The sequence below is a fragment of the Coturnix japonica genome, chromosome 1, assembly GCF_054131305.1.
Source record: "Coturnix japonica strain WE chromosome 1, WE-NBRP24, whole genome shotgun sequence".
NCBI lineage: Eukaryota > Metazoa > Chordata > Aves > Galliformes > Phasianidae > Coturnix > Coturnix japonica.
In genome coordinates this window covers 168,803,799-168,818,309 of record NC_140663.1, presented here as the reverse complement: position 1 = coordinate 168,818,309, position 14,511 = coordinate 168,803,799, and the positions used below count along the sequence as shown (strand labels likewise).

General features: G+C 47.0%; 3 protein-coding genes across 6 annotated transcripts; all 3 read left to right on the top strand.

Annotated features, from left to right (window-relative positions):
• Positions 1–60: 60 nt before the first annotated feature.
• Positions 61–3,054, top strand: ANKRD49 (ankyrin repeat domain 49). Of its 4 annotated transcripts, none has more exons than XM_085509014.1 (3): positions 61–88; positions 652–937; positions 2,132–3,054. In XM_085509014.1, exons 2-3 carry the CDS (start codon positions 665–667, stop codon positions 2,588–2,590), a joined length of 732 nt encoding a protein of 243 aa, XP_085365140.1. In that variant the 5' UTR covers positions 61–88; positions 652–664; the 3' UTR covers positions 2,591–3,054. The 4 variants fall into 4 exon arrangements, with proteins under 4 accessions (XP_085365140.1, XP_085365143.1, XP_085365134.1 ...); XM_085509017.1 differs by having other exon boundaries at positions 73–129; XM_085509008.1 differs by having other exon boundaries at positions 73–142.
• Positions 2,972–5,643, top strand: C1H11orf97 (chromosome 1 C11orf97 homolog). The gene is made up of 4 exons (XM_015852303.3): positions 2,972–3,005; positions 3,205–3,423; positions 3,890–3,994; positions 5,478–5,643. The coding sequence occupies exons 1-4, from the start codon at positions 2,972–2,974 to the stop codon at positions 5,618–5,620; spliced, it is 501 nt and encodes a 166-aa protein (XP_015707789.2). The 3' UTR covers positions 5,621–5,643.
• Positions 5,644–10,319: 4,676 nt separating this feature from the next.
• On the top strand, positions 10,320–14,214 carry FUT4 (fucosyltransferase 4). Its single transcript, XM_015852301.3, has one exon. The coding sequence runs from the start codon at positions 10,376–10,378 to the stop codon at positions 11,648–11,650; it is 1,275 nt and encodes a 424-aa protein (XP_015707787.3). The 5' UTR covers positions 10,320–10,375; the 3' UTR covers positions 11,651–14,214.
• The last annotated feature ends 297 nt before the right edge of the window (positions 14,215–14,511 follow it).

Sequence of the window (14,511 nt, the reverse complement as noted above, 5' to 3'; positions counted from 1 at the left end):
GATCCGCCCACTCGCAGCCCGCTCTCGCTCTCCCGCCGAGCCCGTCAAAGAGCTGATGTCACCTCCGGCGGAAGGACTCGTGCTGCAGGTGGGTGGGAACGAGCCGCCCCGAGAGCGGCTGTGCTGGGGGTCGGGGAGTGAGGTGGGTCCGTGTGGGGATGTGGGGGAGCTGTGTGGGGTTGGAAGGGGTCAAGAGTGGACAGGCTGAGGGAGTTGGGTTTGTTCAGCCTGGAGAGGAGAAGGTTGCGGGGTGACCTCATTGCAGCCTTTCAATACCTGAAGGGAACTTAAAACCAGGAGGGTAGTAAACTCTTGGAAAGGGTTGACAATAGCAGGACTAGGGGAAATGGTTTTAAGTTGAAAGAGGGAAGATTTAGGTTGGATGTTAGGGGGAAGTTCTTCACTAGGAGAGTGGTTAGGCCCTGGAACAGGCTGCCCAGGGAGGTTGTGGATGCCCCGTCCTTGGAGGTGTTCAAGACCAGGTTGGACGGGGCCCTGGGCAACCTGATCTAGTAAATGTGTATGTTTGGTGGCCCTGCCAGGCAGGGGGGTTGGAACTACATGATCCTTGAGGTCCCTTCCAACCTGGGTCATTCTGTGATTCTGTGATAACACTTAATGCAAATGCTGGTGTGTATCTGCACCTTACAGATGCCAGCTGGAAATGAGCAAAGGCAAACGCGCTGCTGAGAAGGGCGCTGATGAGAGGGACGATGACAGCGATGAGTTTGCAGAGTTCACAGAGAGCTTTAACCAATTGGAATTGCTGGAGACGCACCGGCATTTGATTCCTATAGGAACGCAGAGCTGTTGGTCGGGGCCGTCTGACGATGAAGAGGATGAACAAGAAAGAAGCGAGGAATGGTATGAAATGCAAGAGAAAAAGATGGAGAAAAACCCAGAGAAATTGCTGCTGTGGGCAGCTGAGAACAATCGGGTAAGGCAGCTGTGCTGGGTATCACTGGTTAAAATGGGCTGAATAGATGCCTGCGGTTCCATCCACAAAGAAAAACTTCCCTGTGCTACTCTTTATCCCTCCCAGCTATTTTGAGCGAGGTTTTACAGGCTGCTTTGGAAAGAATCTCTCTTTAGTCTGGGGAAAAGGAGGTTGAGGGGAGACTTTATCACCCTCTTCCAGTACCTGAAAGGTGCTTACAGTGAGAGTGGGGCAGGTCTCTTCTCACTGGTGACAAGTGACAGGACGAGGGGAAATAGCCTCAAGTTGCGCCTGGGCAAGTTTAGGTTGGATATTAGGAAGAACTTTACAGAAAGGGTAGTTAAACACTGGAATAGACTCCTCAGGGAGGTGGTTGAATCGCCATCCCTGGATGTGTTTAAGAGCCGTTTGGATGTGGTGCTCAGAGATATGATTTAGCAGAGGGTTGTTAGAGTTAGGGTACTATGGTTAGGCTGCGGTTGGACTTGATGATCTTCAAGGTCTTTTCCAACCTGGGTAATTCTATGATTCTGTGATTTGTATTCCACATGCTAAAATATTTCTCGGCCTCAAAACTTTGAGTGTGGATCAAAGTTAAAGTAGCAGCACTGTTCTTAAACTTGGATCAAATCAGGAGTGTGCCAGACTCTTCATGGTATGTGAGTGTTTTAACTGAGGTGGGGAGGGTGTAACAGAGGCTGCCACTGAAAATAAATGTACACAAAAGGCACCTATAGTTGTGTGGAGGCACGTGTTTCAGCCGAGGCAGAAGTACTCCTTGAGGTGCTGCAGCTGAATGCCCCACATTGAGTGAGCTGCATCACAGTTGTGTTTTTATGCCAGACTGTTGTATCTCTGTTTCAAGTAATAATTGGTTTCACCTTAAGATTTTCTGTCATTCAGTCTTTTGTACTTTCCACTAAGCAAGTGGTGAGGCCCTGGAACAGGCTGCCCAGGGAGGTTGTGGATGCCCCGTCCTTGGAGGTGTTCTAGGCCAGGTTGGACGGGGCCCTGGGCAACCTGATCTAGTAAATGTGGAAGTTTGGTGGCCCTGCCAGGCAGGGGGGTTGGAACTACATGATCCTTGAGGTCCCTTCCAACCTGGGTCATTCTGTGATTCTGTGATTCTAACAATAGAAGTGGTGTGTCTTTTTTCCAAAGGTTCCTATTAAATTCCCTGTTTCCCTTCAATAGCTGACTACAGTGAGGAGGCTCCTTTCTGAAAAGCTGGCTCCGGTTAACGCTCGTGATGAAGATCAATACACTCCTCTCCATCGAGCTTCTTACAGCGGGCACTTGGACATGGCCCAGGAGCTGGTTGCCCATGGGGCAGATATTCACGCCCAGACAGTGGATGGCTGGACACCCCTGCACAGTGCGTGCAAGTGGAACAATACAGAAGTGGCTGCGTTCTTACTTCAACAGGGTGCAGACATCAACGCTCAGACAAATGGTCTATTGACGCCTTTACATATTGCTGCAGGGAACAAAAACAGTAGGGAAACCCTCGAACTTCTGCTGATGAATCGCTACATAAAAGCAGACCTGAAAAATAACTTGGATGAAACTGCCCTTGACATTGCTAGGAGGACTGACATATACCACTACCTTTTTGAAATAGTAGAGGACTGCATTAATGCCGTGTCCCCTTAAAAGCTGTGGTTAAGCCTGTGAATGTGAGTTTTACTGCCTCTCGTTTGTCACACAGCATCTGTGTTGTCATTTAAGGTGCTGAAATATCCTTGTCAGTCGAAATCTCACCTTTAGCAATTCAACTCAGTGGTTTCCCTCATACCTTGAAGTGCTGTTACTGTTATCAGGGTATACACAAAGTGAACGATTTCAGTGAGCGTGTGCTTAGTAAGTGCATATTTGGAGGGACGTTTGGTCTGTGAATGTTTATCCATGTCAAAGCAGGAGGGAAAACTGGACTATGTGTGTGATGTGAAAGAATTCAGGTTATGGTTATGCAGAGTTTATTACAGCTCACTAGAAGATTATTTTTTGAAGACCTTTTTTTAAGCTGCTTGTGGAATGAATGTAACTTGGGTGACTTACAAAATGCTCGGTGATCTGGTGTAAGGCCTGTCATAAAATAATTTGACATTTAGGGTCAAGTGTTTTAATTGTCATGTGTTTAATTAAAAGCTCAATAGCCAATGAAATTGCCTGTTCCCATGAATCAAATGAACTATTCGTAGGAACATCCAAATCCTGCAGTACCTAATGGCTGGTTCTTGGTAGCTGAATGTGAGCTGGGCTTTCAGGTCTGACAGAGGTTTTGCCACAAGATGGCGATGTGCGGCCGCAGCCCGAGCACGGCCCGCCCGAGCAGAACGCGCCCGCTCCCTCGGCAACCGCCCCACTCGCTTTGTACCCGCCGAGCGAGGCGGCCATGAGGGCGGCCAACAGCCGGCAACCAGCGGGGGCAGCCGAGAAGGCGGACGGCGATGGCCGCAGCGAGACGGCGGGAGGCGGGCAGCCCCGTGAGCTCCACATCCCTTCCTCTCGCCCTGCCCGGCCCGCTCCTCCCGTCCCCACAGCTGATGGGCGCTGGGTTCATCCTGAGGGCTCCAGAAATCCCTAGAGGGAAGGGATGGTGGGGAGGGGAGCTGTCACATCCCTCCCTGGGCTTCCCGGTGTAGGGTTGCCTTCTTACGGGGTGCGGTGCCTGCTGTCATGGGGTTGAGACCTCCTCCACCCACCCTCAGCTCCACCCGGGGTTGTTCATCCGTCACCACAGCTCCCTGGAGCACAGGGTTGCCTTGGCTGCAGCATCCCGTGTTATTACTGAGCCCTGCTGATGAACATTATTAGATCTGTAAATCTATCTTAAAGTGCGTTAAAGCAAGAAGAATAGGAAAAAAAATATGAAATTACATCCATCAAAACACGCCAGCATTAGGGAGGTTAAAACAACTGGTTCTTGTGTGATGTGTTTTGCTGACACAGGGAAGGACTTTCTGCATGTTGAGCCATGTAAGAGAGTTAAAGAGATCGTTGAAGAAGAGCTCTGTTTTTGGAAAAACGAATGCCACGCTAGACATCCAGCTGCAGGTAATCCTCCCTGTGAGCAAATGGAAAGCGTTTGTCGGGGCAAATGAAACAGAAAAGGTTTAAATGTAGCAAAATTACTTATTTAAAAACCAAACTAAACAAAAACTCAGTCTTATGTACTGTTCTAGTGAACATTTAACAACACAAGAATTATATATAATCTAATTCTTTAGCATGATGTTATGAGACTGTAGAGAACACATAAGTCCATGTGATCTATCAGCTTAATGAAACAGAAAGAAATACCAAATGGTCGAGCAGTTTGGGTACTACTTTCTTGGAAAGAAGTGAGATTTTATTACGTCTTTCCTTGAAGGAGGTGTTGTAGTTACTAGAATTCATTGTCTACCTTCTGCTGCTCAGAACTGAAGTGGGTATTGAAAAGAAGAAGTTGAGGTAAAAGCAAATAAAGGGAAATAAAACAAAGCAGTAAGAAAATCAGTGTGTTTAGGCAGCTTGAAGGTTATAGACAGAGCTGATGCAGTAGAAAATGAGGAAATGTAAGTCTGAGAAGGAACAAGGTGTTTCAATATTTGCATCATTAGCAGCCTGTACAGAGAATGATCTCCTTCATTTAAGTTATGTCTCTGCTAACACCTGGAGCTAACATTAGCACTAGGGTGTTGAGCTGTTGGTCAACTGGCACTCCTAAATCCACAGTACTTTTCCTCCATAATAAGTGGTTCTTGTTCTGTAGCCCTGCATTCTATCTCACAGAGTAAAGCTCGGATATGTTAAGCTGCATTTTATTGAATTAGGTCCACCATAATTTTTCTTAATCATTACATCTTCTACAAATGTAGCAAGGCCTTAAATTTTGCCTTTATTTCCAAATCTAGGCAAGTTTGGAAAAGGTCTTTGTGTTCTCCTGTTTAGGATTAGAACCCCAAAGTAAATTTACTCAAAATGAATTTCAAATTGGATTCAGAGATGGAAACGTACAAAAGTTGGTCAGTATCCTGTCAAATTTAAACTATTTGAACCTGCGACTGCATGACTGTGGTTAGGCTCCTTAGGCACACACTGACAAATGAGCTACTTACTCTGTTTCTATTAAATGGAGAAGAAAAGGCACTTTGAAAGCACAGTTCTTCTGGCTGGCTTTGCATTAGTCTTTCTCTGTTAGTGCTCTCTTCCCATTGATGGTAAATGGGATCTGGGCAAGTTGTAGATGTTAGCATTAGTCTGCTCAGTCTGCTCTTGTGTCTAATGTTACTAAGAGCTAAGATGACTATGACAGATGACTGCCATTGGGTTAGAACTGTCTGCAGGATTTCAGTTCGATCATATGAATGGACATTACCAAATTACTCTCTGAAGATGTCACTCTTTTCCATTAACGGTGGAGGATACCGATAGCGTTGTCCCTACTGATGTCTAACTACAGTACTGACCAAAGGGACTATCTTTTAAATGTTCCACCAGCTTTAGAACAAGTTAAAATAATCAGTTTTAACAGTATCATTTTGACTAATTTTAACAGCGGCTCTGAAAGGAGTTTGGAACGTGAAAAAGAATTTCTCCCTCGGAAGCCTGCAACCAGCATCGCAGAACAGAAATGATTTACTTTTGCAACCTCAGATCTACTCAAGGCATGTAGGAATGAAAAGTAAGAGTCAACAATAAGAATCTTTGCCTATAACAACTCACTTTGAAGTTGTCGGTTTATGTTTCTTTTTGTAGTTGACTGGACTGCGTATCTATTTTGTCTGATGTTACTTTTCCATCAGATGACCTGTATAGCCTTACACATTTGGGCATCTTTCTGCAGAGCTTTATTAATTAACCAACAGACTTGAAATCTTTGCAAAAGAAACCTGCTTAGGAGTGCTGTGTTGAGTACCCTTGTTTAATATTCTGAATCATGGGGAATAATCACTTCTTTCCTACTGATGGCTGGTGAGTGTTGGTTACATGTAGGCAATAAACCTTAATTCCCCTTCTTTGCATTCAGCCATAACCAACTGAAATATATGGAAAAGCCCTTCTCCTCCATCATGCCTCCTAGTAAGAGGTTGATCTAGGCACCATCCCAGGCACTTTTGCATTTACTTGCAAAGTTTAGTTGGTTCCCTTAGGCACCTCTTTCTTTCTTTGTAGTCATTTGGATGTGGCTTTCCAGGAAGGGACCTATTCCTTATAAGTTGGTGGTTATAAGTGTAGTCATCTTAATATGTCCACTTCTCTTCTACTGGAATGCGTTAACTTTGTAGTGGGAAGTGAGATCTTCTAACCCTAAGGAAACACTGTATTCATTAGCTTTATAAAGAGGAGCATTATTAGTGCTATAAGGTTGCAGAACACATGGACTCAGCATATTTTACCATTAAAACAAGCTCTGTATCATGTTCTTAAGAGCTAGTTCTTTAAAAATAAAGCTAGCTGCATGATTTTCAGCTCCTCTTTCTTTCAGTCTTGATCTCGTGAACTCTAGAAATTCTGGCCTCTTAAAAACCAGCTCCTGTTGCCCATAAATGATTGACTGACACAAATGAGATGGCCTAACCCATGCCAGGTTCTAAGCTCAGTCACTTCTGGTATGTACTCGAAATACAATAAAAAATGCCTCTGAGTTCAGAGATGGTCATAAGATGGCCTGAGCCTTCTAGTAAAAGCACACAGTCTTTAAAGATTCTCATCTCTTTCCTGTCTCGTTAGGATTGGTGTGAAAAGCACAGACTTAAAGCAAGACAGGTTATTCACATTTATTTTGGTGCTGAACTATATGGGATTTGTTGGCTTTCATCTGGGAATGTAGATGTTCTTTGTTCCTAAGGGCTGCTTCTGGGAGAAGTGATGCTTCTCCTCACTGCCTTTACTGCCTGTTTTGAAGCAGAATAGGCAGGTAGCATGAGAGGAAGGACAGCGGAAGAGATACAAACAAGAAAAAACTGGAAGCAAGCTGGGTTCAGTTCCTATACTCATCAAACTGTTTCCATTTACACAGTTTCTTCTCTGTTGCTGAGTGATTCAAAGTTCCAGCAGAAAATCATAACGTAGTTGAAGAGATGCCTTAACTTTTCTTAATATGCATTTAGCTCAACAATTCCTGGGCCAAGAGTTTGTGATTCAATATCAAGCTCAACTTAATAAACATTTAACATAAATAAGCCTGTGATGTCTCTATTTATGAAGGATTTATGAAGGGAAAACTTTTACAAACTCAAAAGCTGGTTTGCTTGGTGGATGAGGGGAGAACAGCTGACGTTTTTTACTGCATCAAAAACCTTGCTAGAGCCTCTATCTGCACCAACAGCCTCATTGACAACTGATGAAGTACAGGTTGTATAAATGTACAGTGAGGTGGATGGAAGACGAGCTGAAGAGCCAATCTCACTGTGCTGTGATGAGTGTCATAAAGTCCAGCTGGAGGAGTTACAGGCTGAGAAAACCAAGATTTGACTGTTTAACATCTTCTGTAGTGACCTGGACAATGGGACAGCGTGCAAAGAATGCAAAATGAGAAGGAGCATCTGATACACCAGGTAGGTGCCATTCAGAGGGAAATCTATAGGTGTCACAGTTGAACAGAGAATAAATTCATGAAGTTCAGTCCAGGGAAATGCCGAGTCCTGCTCCCAAGGAGGAATAATCCTTTGTACCATGATAGGCTGGACAACCACAGGCTGGAAAGAGATGTACTGAAGCAAGTCCAGACAGTAGCCATGAAGATGGTTAAAGGACATTACTGATGAGATGCTGAGAAAGCAAGGAGTGCTTAGCACTGAGATGAGAAGGCTCAGGAGAAATATATACTGAAGGGCATAGGGTAAGCAGAATCAGTGCTTATCAGGTTTAAAAGTAGATTTCCATGATGAAGAAGGTGGGAAGCTCATGACCTCTGGCACCAGGAGGAAGGGTCCTTTCCTGCCTTCAGATTGGCAGCTACAGAATAGCTTCGATGCTGTAGAAGCAGATGAGGGACCTGAAGCTCTCCCTGGCAAAGCAACTGATGGCTGAGCCTGAACCATGCAGGGGGACATCATAATACTAGTTGGAGGCTCCCTGCTGCAAATGATGGAGGCTCACATTTTCTGCTCCACCTTGACAATAAAGAAATTTATTGTGGGTTTGCAGATGACAGCAAGTTGGGAGGATGTGCTGATCTGCCTGAGAGAAGGAAGGTCTTGCAGAGGGATCTGACAGGCTGGATCGCTGGGCTGAGGCCAGAATTCTTTCCAGACATCTGTCCTGCAATGACATAACCAAATATTGCTGTATTTCTAAAGGAGGGAACTACTTTGTACAGTGAAGAAACTGAACTGATGGATAACTTAAAGCCAGAGTTCCTTATTCCCAGTGTCATCACAAACTGATAATTCACATCTTTCCTAAGGTGTGCTTTTAAGAGGTGGAAAGGGATTTGTTTCTGAGCATCCAAATCCTATTTAAGCCAAACTGATTATTGTTACGAAGAAAGAGTCTCAGTGCCAACTTTGTGCAACTAAACTTCTGTTCCTTCGTGTTTTTGTTTCTTTTTTTCCAGTTACACGTGGATGAAGTAGGATTGGACTCTGTGATTTTTTGCTATAACCATCAGCTCCTCTTGTGCCTTGTTTTATATTATTTCATTTCCAAAATTTAGAACTTTATACAGTTCTAACACAGCTCTGCTTGGTCACAAGTGGAACTGTAGTCAGGCAGGAGATTTTAACATCACATTTGCTGCATGTGCAGTCACGTGCATCGCTATCACGGGGGCTATTGATGAAGAAGAGATTTCAAAGTCACTCTTCAGTGTAATTTTGGTATCAAATAGATTGTGCTGCTCTTCTAAGCTGCTCATTTAGGATAAGAAATGCATGGGATTTTCCTGGTTGGTGGAACAACTGACTTGATAGCTGTGGGTGAAAATGCAGCATCTTTCAGTGCCTCTTAAAATGTGTTTTTCAAGACAGCTGACAAATAACTTCAAAGAATCTTAGGCTTAAATGCTTCTTCCGTGTAACAAAATAGGGTGAGTCAGAGTACAAGGGGAAGCCAGCTGGGAAAACACATTTACAGCTGTTAGAAACCGCAAACATTTAGTCTTCAAATAAGCAAAATACTTATTACCTGCAGAAATGGCTGAAGAACCAAAACTCCTGTTCTGTGACTAAAATCAGTGTTGTTTGTCCAGGCAGGCCCTGTGATTATGGCACGCTGTTTTATTTTGCTGTTAGCTAGCACATCTTTTGGAAGACAATGCTGAACTAGAAAAAGGGGGATTGATGTGCCAGCTTGAACAACTTTGGTTCAGAGACTCCTGGAGAAACATTCTGCACATGGAGCAGGAAACTCCCCTACACTGGTGCAAGGAGGGGACAGGCCAGCTGATAAACAACCATGCTGGAAAGAACCTTGGGGCTCTGTGAACAGTAAGTTGAATGTGAGCCAACCATGAGCTCTCCTTAAAAGTAAAGCACACAGAATCACAGAATGACCCGGGTTGGAAGGGACCACAAGGATCATGTAGTTCCAACCCCCCTGCCTGGCAGGGCCACCAAACATACACATTTACTAGATCAGGTTGCCCAGGGCCCTGTCCAACCTGGCCTTGAACACCTCCAAGGACGGGGCATCCACAACCTCCCTGGGGCAGCCTGTTCCAGGACCTAACCACTCTCCTAGTGAAGAACTTCCCCCTAACGTCCAACCTAAATCTTCCCTCTTTTAATTTAAAACCATTTCCCCTAGTACTGCTATTGTCAGGCCATATGCTGAGCAACATCAGGCATGTGTGCAGCAGACTGAGGGCAGTAATCATCCCCCTGTACTCAGCATTTGTGAGGTATATTGTGCCCACTACCAGCTTCTCACTTCAAGATGGAAGTTGAGAATGTGGAGGGAGTCCAGTGGGAGGCTCCTCTTACAGCTGCTTGAAGATGCTGCAGTTGGCAGGAAGTCAAAGCTCCTGTGGCTGCTGTCTCTTCCTCTTTTCTTTTGTCTTTTTTTTTAGAACAAATAATTTATTCAAATCTTCGCTCCATTTCCCTTTTTTAACTATGACCTTTTTCAAAGAGTCATAGAGTCACAGAACGGCTTGGGTTGGAAGAGACTTTAAACATCACCCAGATCCAACTCTCAGCCCCCACCAGTTCAGGCTGCCCCGGGTCCATCCAGCCTGGCCTTGTGCACCTCCAGGGATGGGGCATCAAAAGCCCCATGGAAAGGAATGCCTTTCAGCTACAGCCGAACCTCTACGGCTGCCTGGGGCGGGATGTGAGGGACGTGGAGAGCAGAGATGCCGGCACATCGCTGCCGTCATCTGGGCCGTGCCCGGCTCCCGCCCGCTGCCTGAGGCGGCCCCTCGAGCTCCCTCGGGCGGGGTTGAGGGGCGGGCCGGGGCCGGGGCCGGTGCGGAGGGACGGGCGGCCGCGGGGTGTGTCAGGACGGTCCGGCATGGCCGGGAGGGGCTGCAGCAGCATCTCCCCGCCCCTGCCCGGTGGTTCCGCGCCGCCGTGCGCCGGGCCGGGCCAGGGGGTGGGCGCTGAGAGGCGGCGGCGGCAGCAGCAGCAGCAGCAGCAGCAGCAGCAGCAGCAGCAGCAGCATGCACCGGGCGGCCCCGGCCCCGCGTCTCCCCCGGGTTGGCAGCGGGCGGCCTCGATGGAGTCGGGCCCCCGGCGGATCCCCGCCTCCCGGCCGGGCTGCCCGCGGCGGTGGCGGCGGCGCTGGGCGCTGCTGGGCGCGCTGCTGGGCTCGGCGCTGGCGCTGTACGGCTGCCTGCGGGAGCTGCGGCGGGGCGGCTCGGCGGCGGGGCGGCCCGAGGGCGACGTGACCGTGCTGCTGTGGTGGGAGCCCTTCGGCCGCCCCCGGCGCCCGCCCGACTGCCGGCGGCGCTACAACATCACGGGCTGCCGCCTGAGCGCCGACCGCGGGCGGTACGGCGAGGCGCGGGCCGTGCTGTTCCATCACCGCGACCTGGCGCTGCACGGCGCACAGGGGCTGCCCCGCGGGACCCCGCCGCGACCCCCTCGGCAGCTGTGGGTGTGGATGAACTTCGAGTCGCCCTCGCACTCCCCCGGGCTGCGGGGACTGGCCGGGCTCTTCAACTGGACCATGTCGTACCGGCGGGACTCGGACGTGTTCGTGCCCTACGGGTACCTGTACGCTCCGCCGTCGCCGAGGCCCTTCGTGGTGCCCCGTAAGAGCCGGCTGGTGGCCTGGGTGATCAGCAACTGGAACGAGGAGCACGCCCGGGTGCGCTACTACCGGCAGCTGAAGGAGCACCTGCCCATCGACGTGTATGGGGCGAGAGGGATGGCGCTGCTGGAGGGCAGCGTGGTGAAGACGGTGTCGGCGTACAAGTTCTACCTGGCCTTTGAGAACTCCCAGCACACCGACTACATCACCGAGAAGCTGTGGAGGAACGCCTTCGCTGCCAGCGCTGTGCCTGTCGTCCTCGGCCCCCGTAGGGCCAACTACGAGCGCTTCATCCCCGCCGACTCCTTCATCCACGTGGATGACTTCCCCAGCCCGCGGCTGCTGGCCACCTACCTGAAGTTCCTCGATAAAAACAAGCCCAGCTATAGGAGGTATTTCGCCTGGCGGAACAAGTACGAGGTCCACGTCACGTCTTTCTGGGACGAGCATTACTGCAAGGTTTGCGAGGCCGTGAGGACGGCGGGGAATCAACTCAAGACGGTACAGAATCTGGCCAGCTGGTTTGAGAGCTGATGATTCTGAGGGGTTCTTGGCCAGCTTCTCCTTGCAGTGAATGCACCAAGGTACAGGGGAGCCCTGTGAGACCTCCTGCCCGCCAGGGACAGTCTGTCCTCAGTGAGAGAAACAAGCAGATACAGGTAAATAAACGAAACAGAAGATTTTTGTTAAGGCGCAAAATGAAATTACAGGGAAGCATCAGGCAAGGCGATTCTGCAAGAGCAAAATTAAACTTTAAGCAGTCATTGAAACTTTTGGAGTTGTTCACGGAATAACCTGTGCCAAGTCCTTCAGCTGGAACCAATTTTGTCAGCTATGACAGCTTCCTGGACCGGGAAACTTTCTTCTGCGGATGGGGGATACGCGATCAGGGCTGGCTTTCTGTATTATAAAGGCAAAAAGCAAACGTTTTTCAATGGTGATTATGGTGAAAATCAGAGCTATTTGCTGACAAATGCCGAGCCGCAAATGTTGAACTTAAGAATGTGATGATCCGGTAGCACTTTTGAGCAGTTTTACATTGCAGCAGCAGCCAAATAAGAATTCTTTGAGCCAAAGACAAATTCCACGTAGGGAAAATTGTATGGAAGGGTCTGAGTGGAACAAACAGCTCAGATGGGCAGAAAGTATTTCTTCCAACTGTGAGTGCAGTTGTCCTGTCTGAAAGCAGAGAAGGGCTTCGGGTACAGGATAAGACAGGAGGCAGGCAGAAAGCTTGAATGTTTTCACCCTCCCTTTATTCAGGAATTAGGGAACGTTTACAGGAGACTGCATGTTTTTTCCCTGCCAAATAAGTGCCACATAGGAAAAAGCAGGGAAAGGCTCTAGATGGCAAAGGTTATATTGCTATACTCAGTCTGTATGGAAAGGCTAACTTTCTGCTGTGTGTATAACAATAATGGCAGTGAAGATACCAAAGTTAAGTTCCCAGACGCTACCTCCCAGAAGGGGAATAACTGTAGAGAGTAATGTTGAAACTGTTGCTAAAACATGGGTTATATGAAGGAAGTATATGAAGAGGAAGAAGAAAGAGTTACTGTTTTCTATGTTTGGTTTTGGGGGGTTTCTTCCACCTATCTTTTCTTCTGTCAGTTCCTAGAATCCAGGCTTCCACTTCCTCATGCTCTGTCTGCCCAGAGCTTTGCGGTTCCTTTTCAGGCTGACACAGTGAAATAAAATCGTGGGTACCAGAAAGGTGGCAAAAGAAGAAAGTTAGATGCAAATGAAAGCTGAATGTGTGAGAGTTATTTGGGTTAGAATGGGATGAGGTTTGATTTGTGCAATGAGGGCTGCCAGGTAGGTGCTGTTCAAACTTAGCAGCTGACAGTCTGTTGCATTTTAAGTTACCTGTGCCCAGTGATTATGTAAGCATGGAACTAAAGAATATTGGGGGGGAAAAGACCTATAATAGTGTTAAAGCTCGTGAATAATTTTGCACAGATTTACTGGGTTAGAGCAGTTCCAAGCATAGCTTTAACCTAACCTGAGTGCCAGGACAACAGCATCAGTGTCTCTCCCTTTTGCATTTTATCACAGTGCACAGTACACCAAAACCTGTCTATCAAAGCAGTGAGCAGTCTTTGAACAGGCATAGTGAAGACTGAAGGGCTTTTTGTCAGTCTGACCAAAACAGTGTTTATTTTTCTTCCAGTCCTTCTAAGTTTTTCAGTGTTCTCTGTGGGTTTTGAGACACACGACTTGGTGCTATCAGTAATAAAGCTGCAGGCAGGCTCCAGGAGGATGGGAATTCCCATAGACTGCAGCTTATCTTACTGAAATCCTGGTGGGAACGAGTTCTGTTAAGTTGAGCTAACAGCTGTGCAATGATCAAAACACCATTTTGGAATGAGATAATCACAAGTGTGCTCCTATTTGCAAGGTATGCGTTGAGTATCTTCACAGATTGTATAACGAGAGCTGAAGTGTTGCAATAATTATTGCAGTTTCATCGTTCTTGCGTTAGCATTGCGTGCTTTTCCCGTTAGATTTGGGAGGAAGTTCAGTAGTTCAGTCCTGGTCTACAGCTGAAGTCAATAAGTACAGCAACTCTTTAAGGCCATATTGGTTTTTAGTTCATCCGCTCCTTGAGCTCACAGAACTCACCCAATAATTGAATGCTGTTTGAAACTGAGGGCTGTCCTTTGTAACTCGCTTTGTAGAGCCTGAGTTCGGTGATAAATAACCCCATCTTCTACTGCAGATTTCTTGTGGATCGGGTACCAGACTCCATGAGACATGTTCCCATGCAGGTGAACTATGTGCTCAGTCTATAAAAATTAAGCAGATTTATCTTACAGTCTAAATAGAGAAATCTTGATGAATGTGCTTTTAAAAGCTGTTTGATTCTGTACCTTGAAATGTTGGGGAGGAGGGAGAGACGGAAAGATCGTGAGCTGTTTTTCATCAGGTCAATTACTTTTTGATTATAAGTGGGCTGTAGAAATATGTGTGATCCTCTCACAGAAGTATCTCAGGGAATTTGATACTGTAAAATCTCTTAATCTTCACAGAATGGAGTAACTTTGTATTAATCATGTAGGTTAACACTCAATAAAGTTATAGAAAAGAAGCGGCATAAAGAGACCCTATTTTTCTATTTCCTCTTCTTTACGCGTTACGAAGGGCACAAAACTGCTTTTAACACAAATTTCCTTCTGTGTTTGTCTTCCACCTCTTCATCAATAGAAGCGACTCATTACAGATCAGTCAGAACTGTCTGAGGTTGGGAACGAAGCCTGGTCGTGTCAGGGTAAATATTTCCACAGGAGGGGCTGTGCTGAGTTATTTCTACTATGAAAAGGAGCATTTATTGGGTTTGGGTGACTGCTGGAAAAAACATCATTTCAAATAACAGAAAAAAGCCACAACATTCAAAC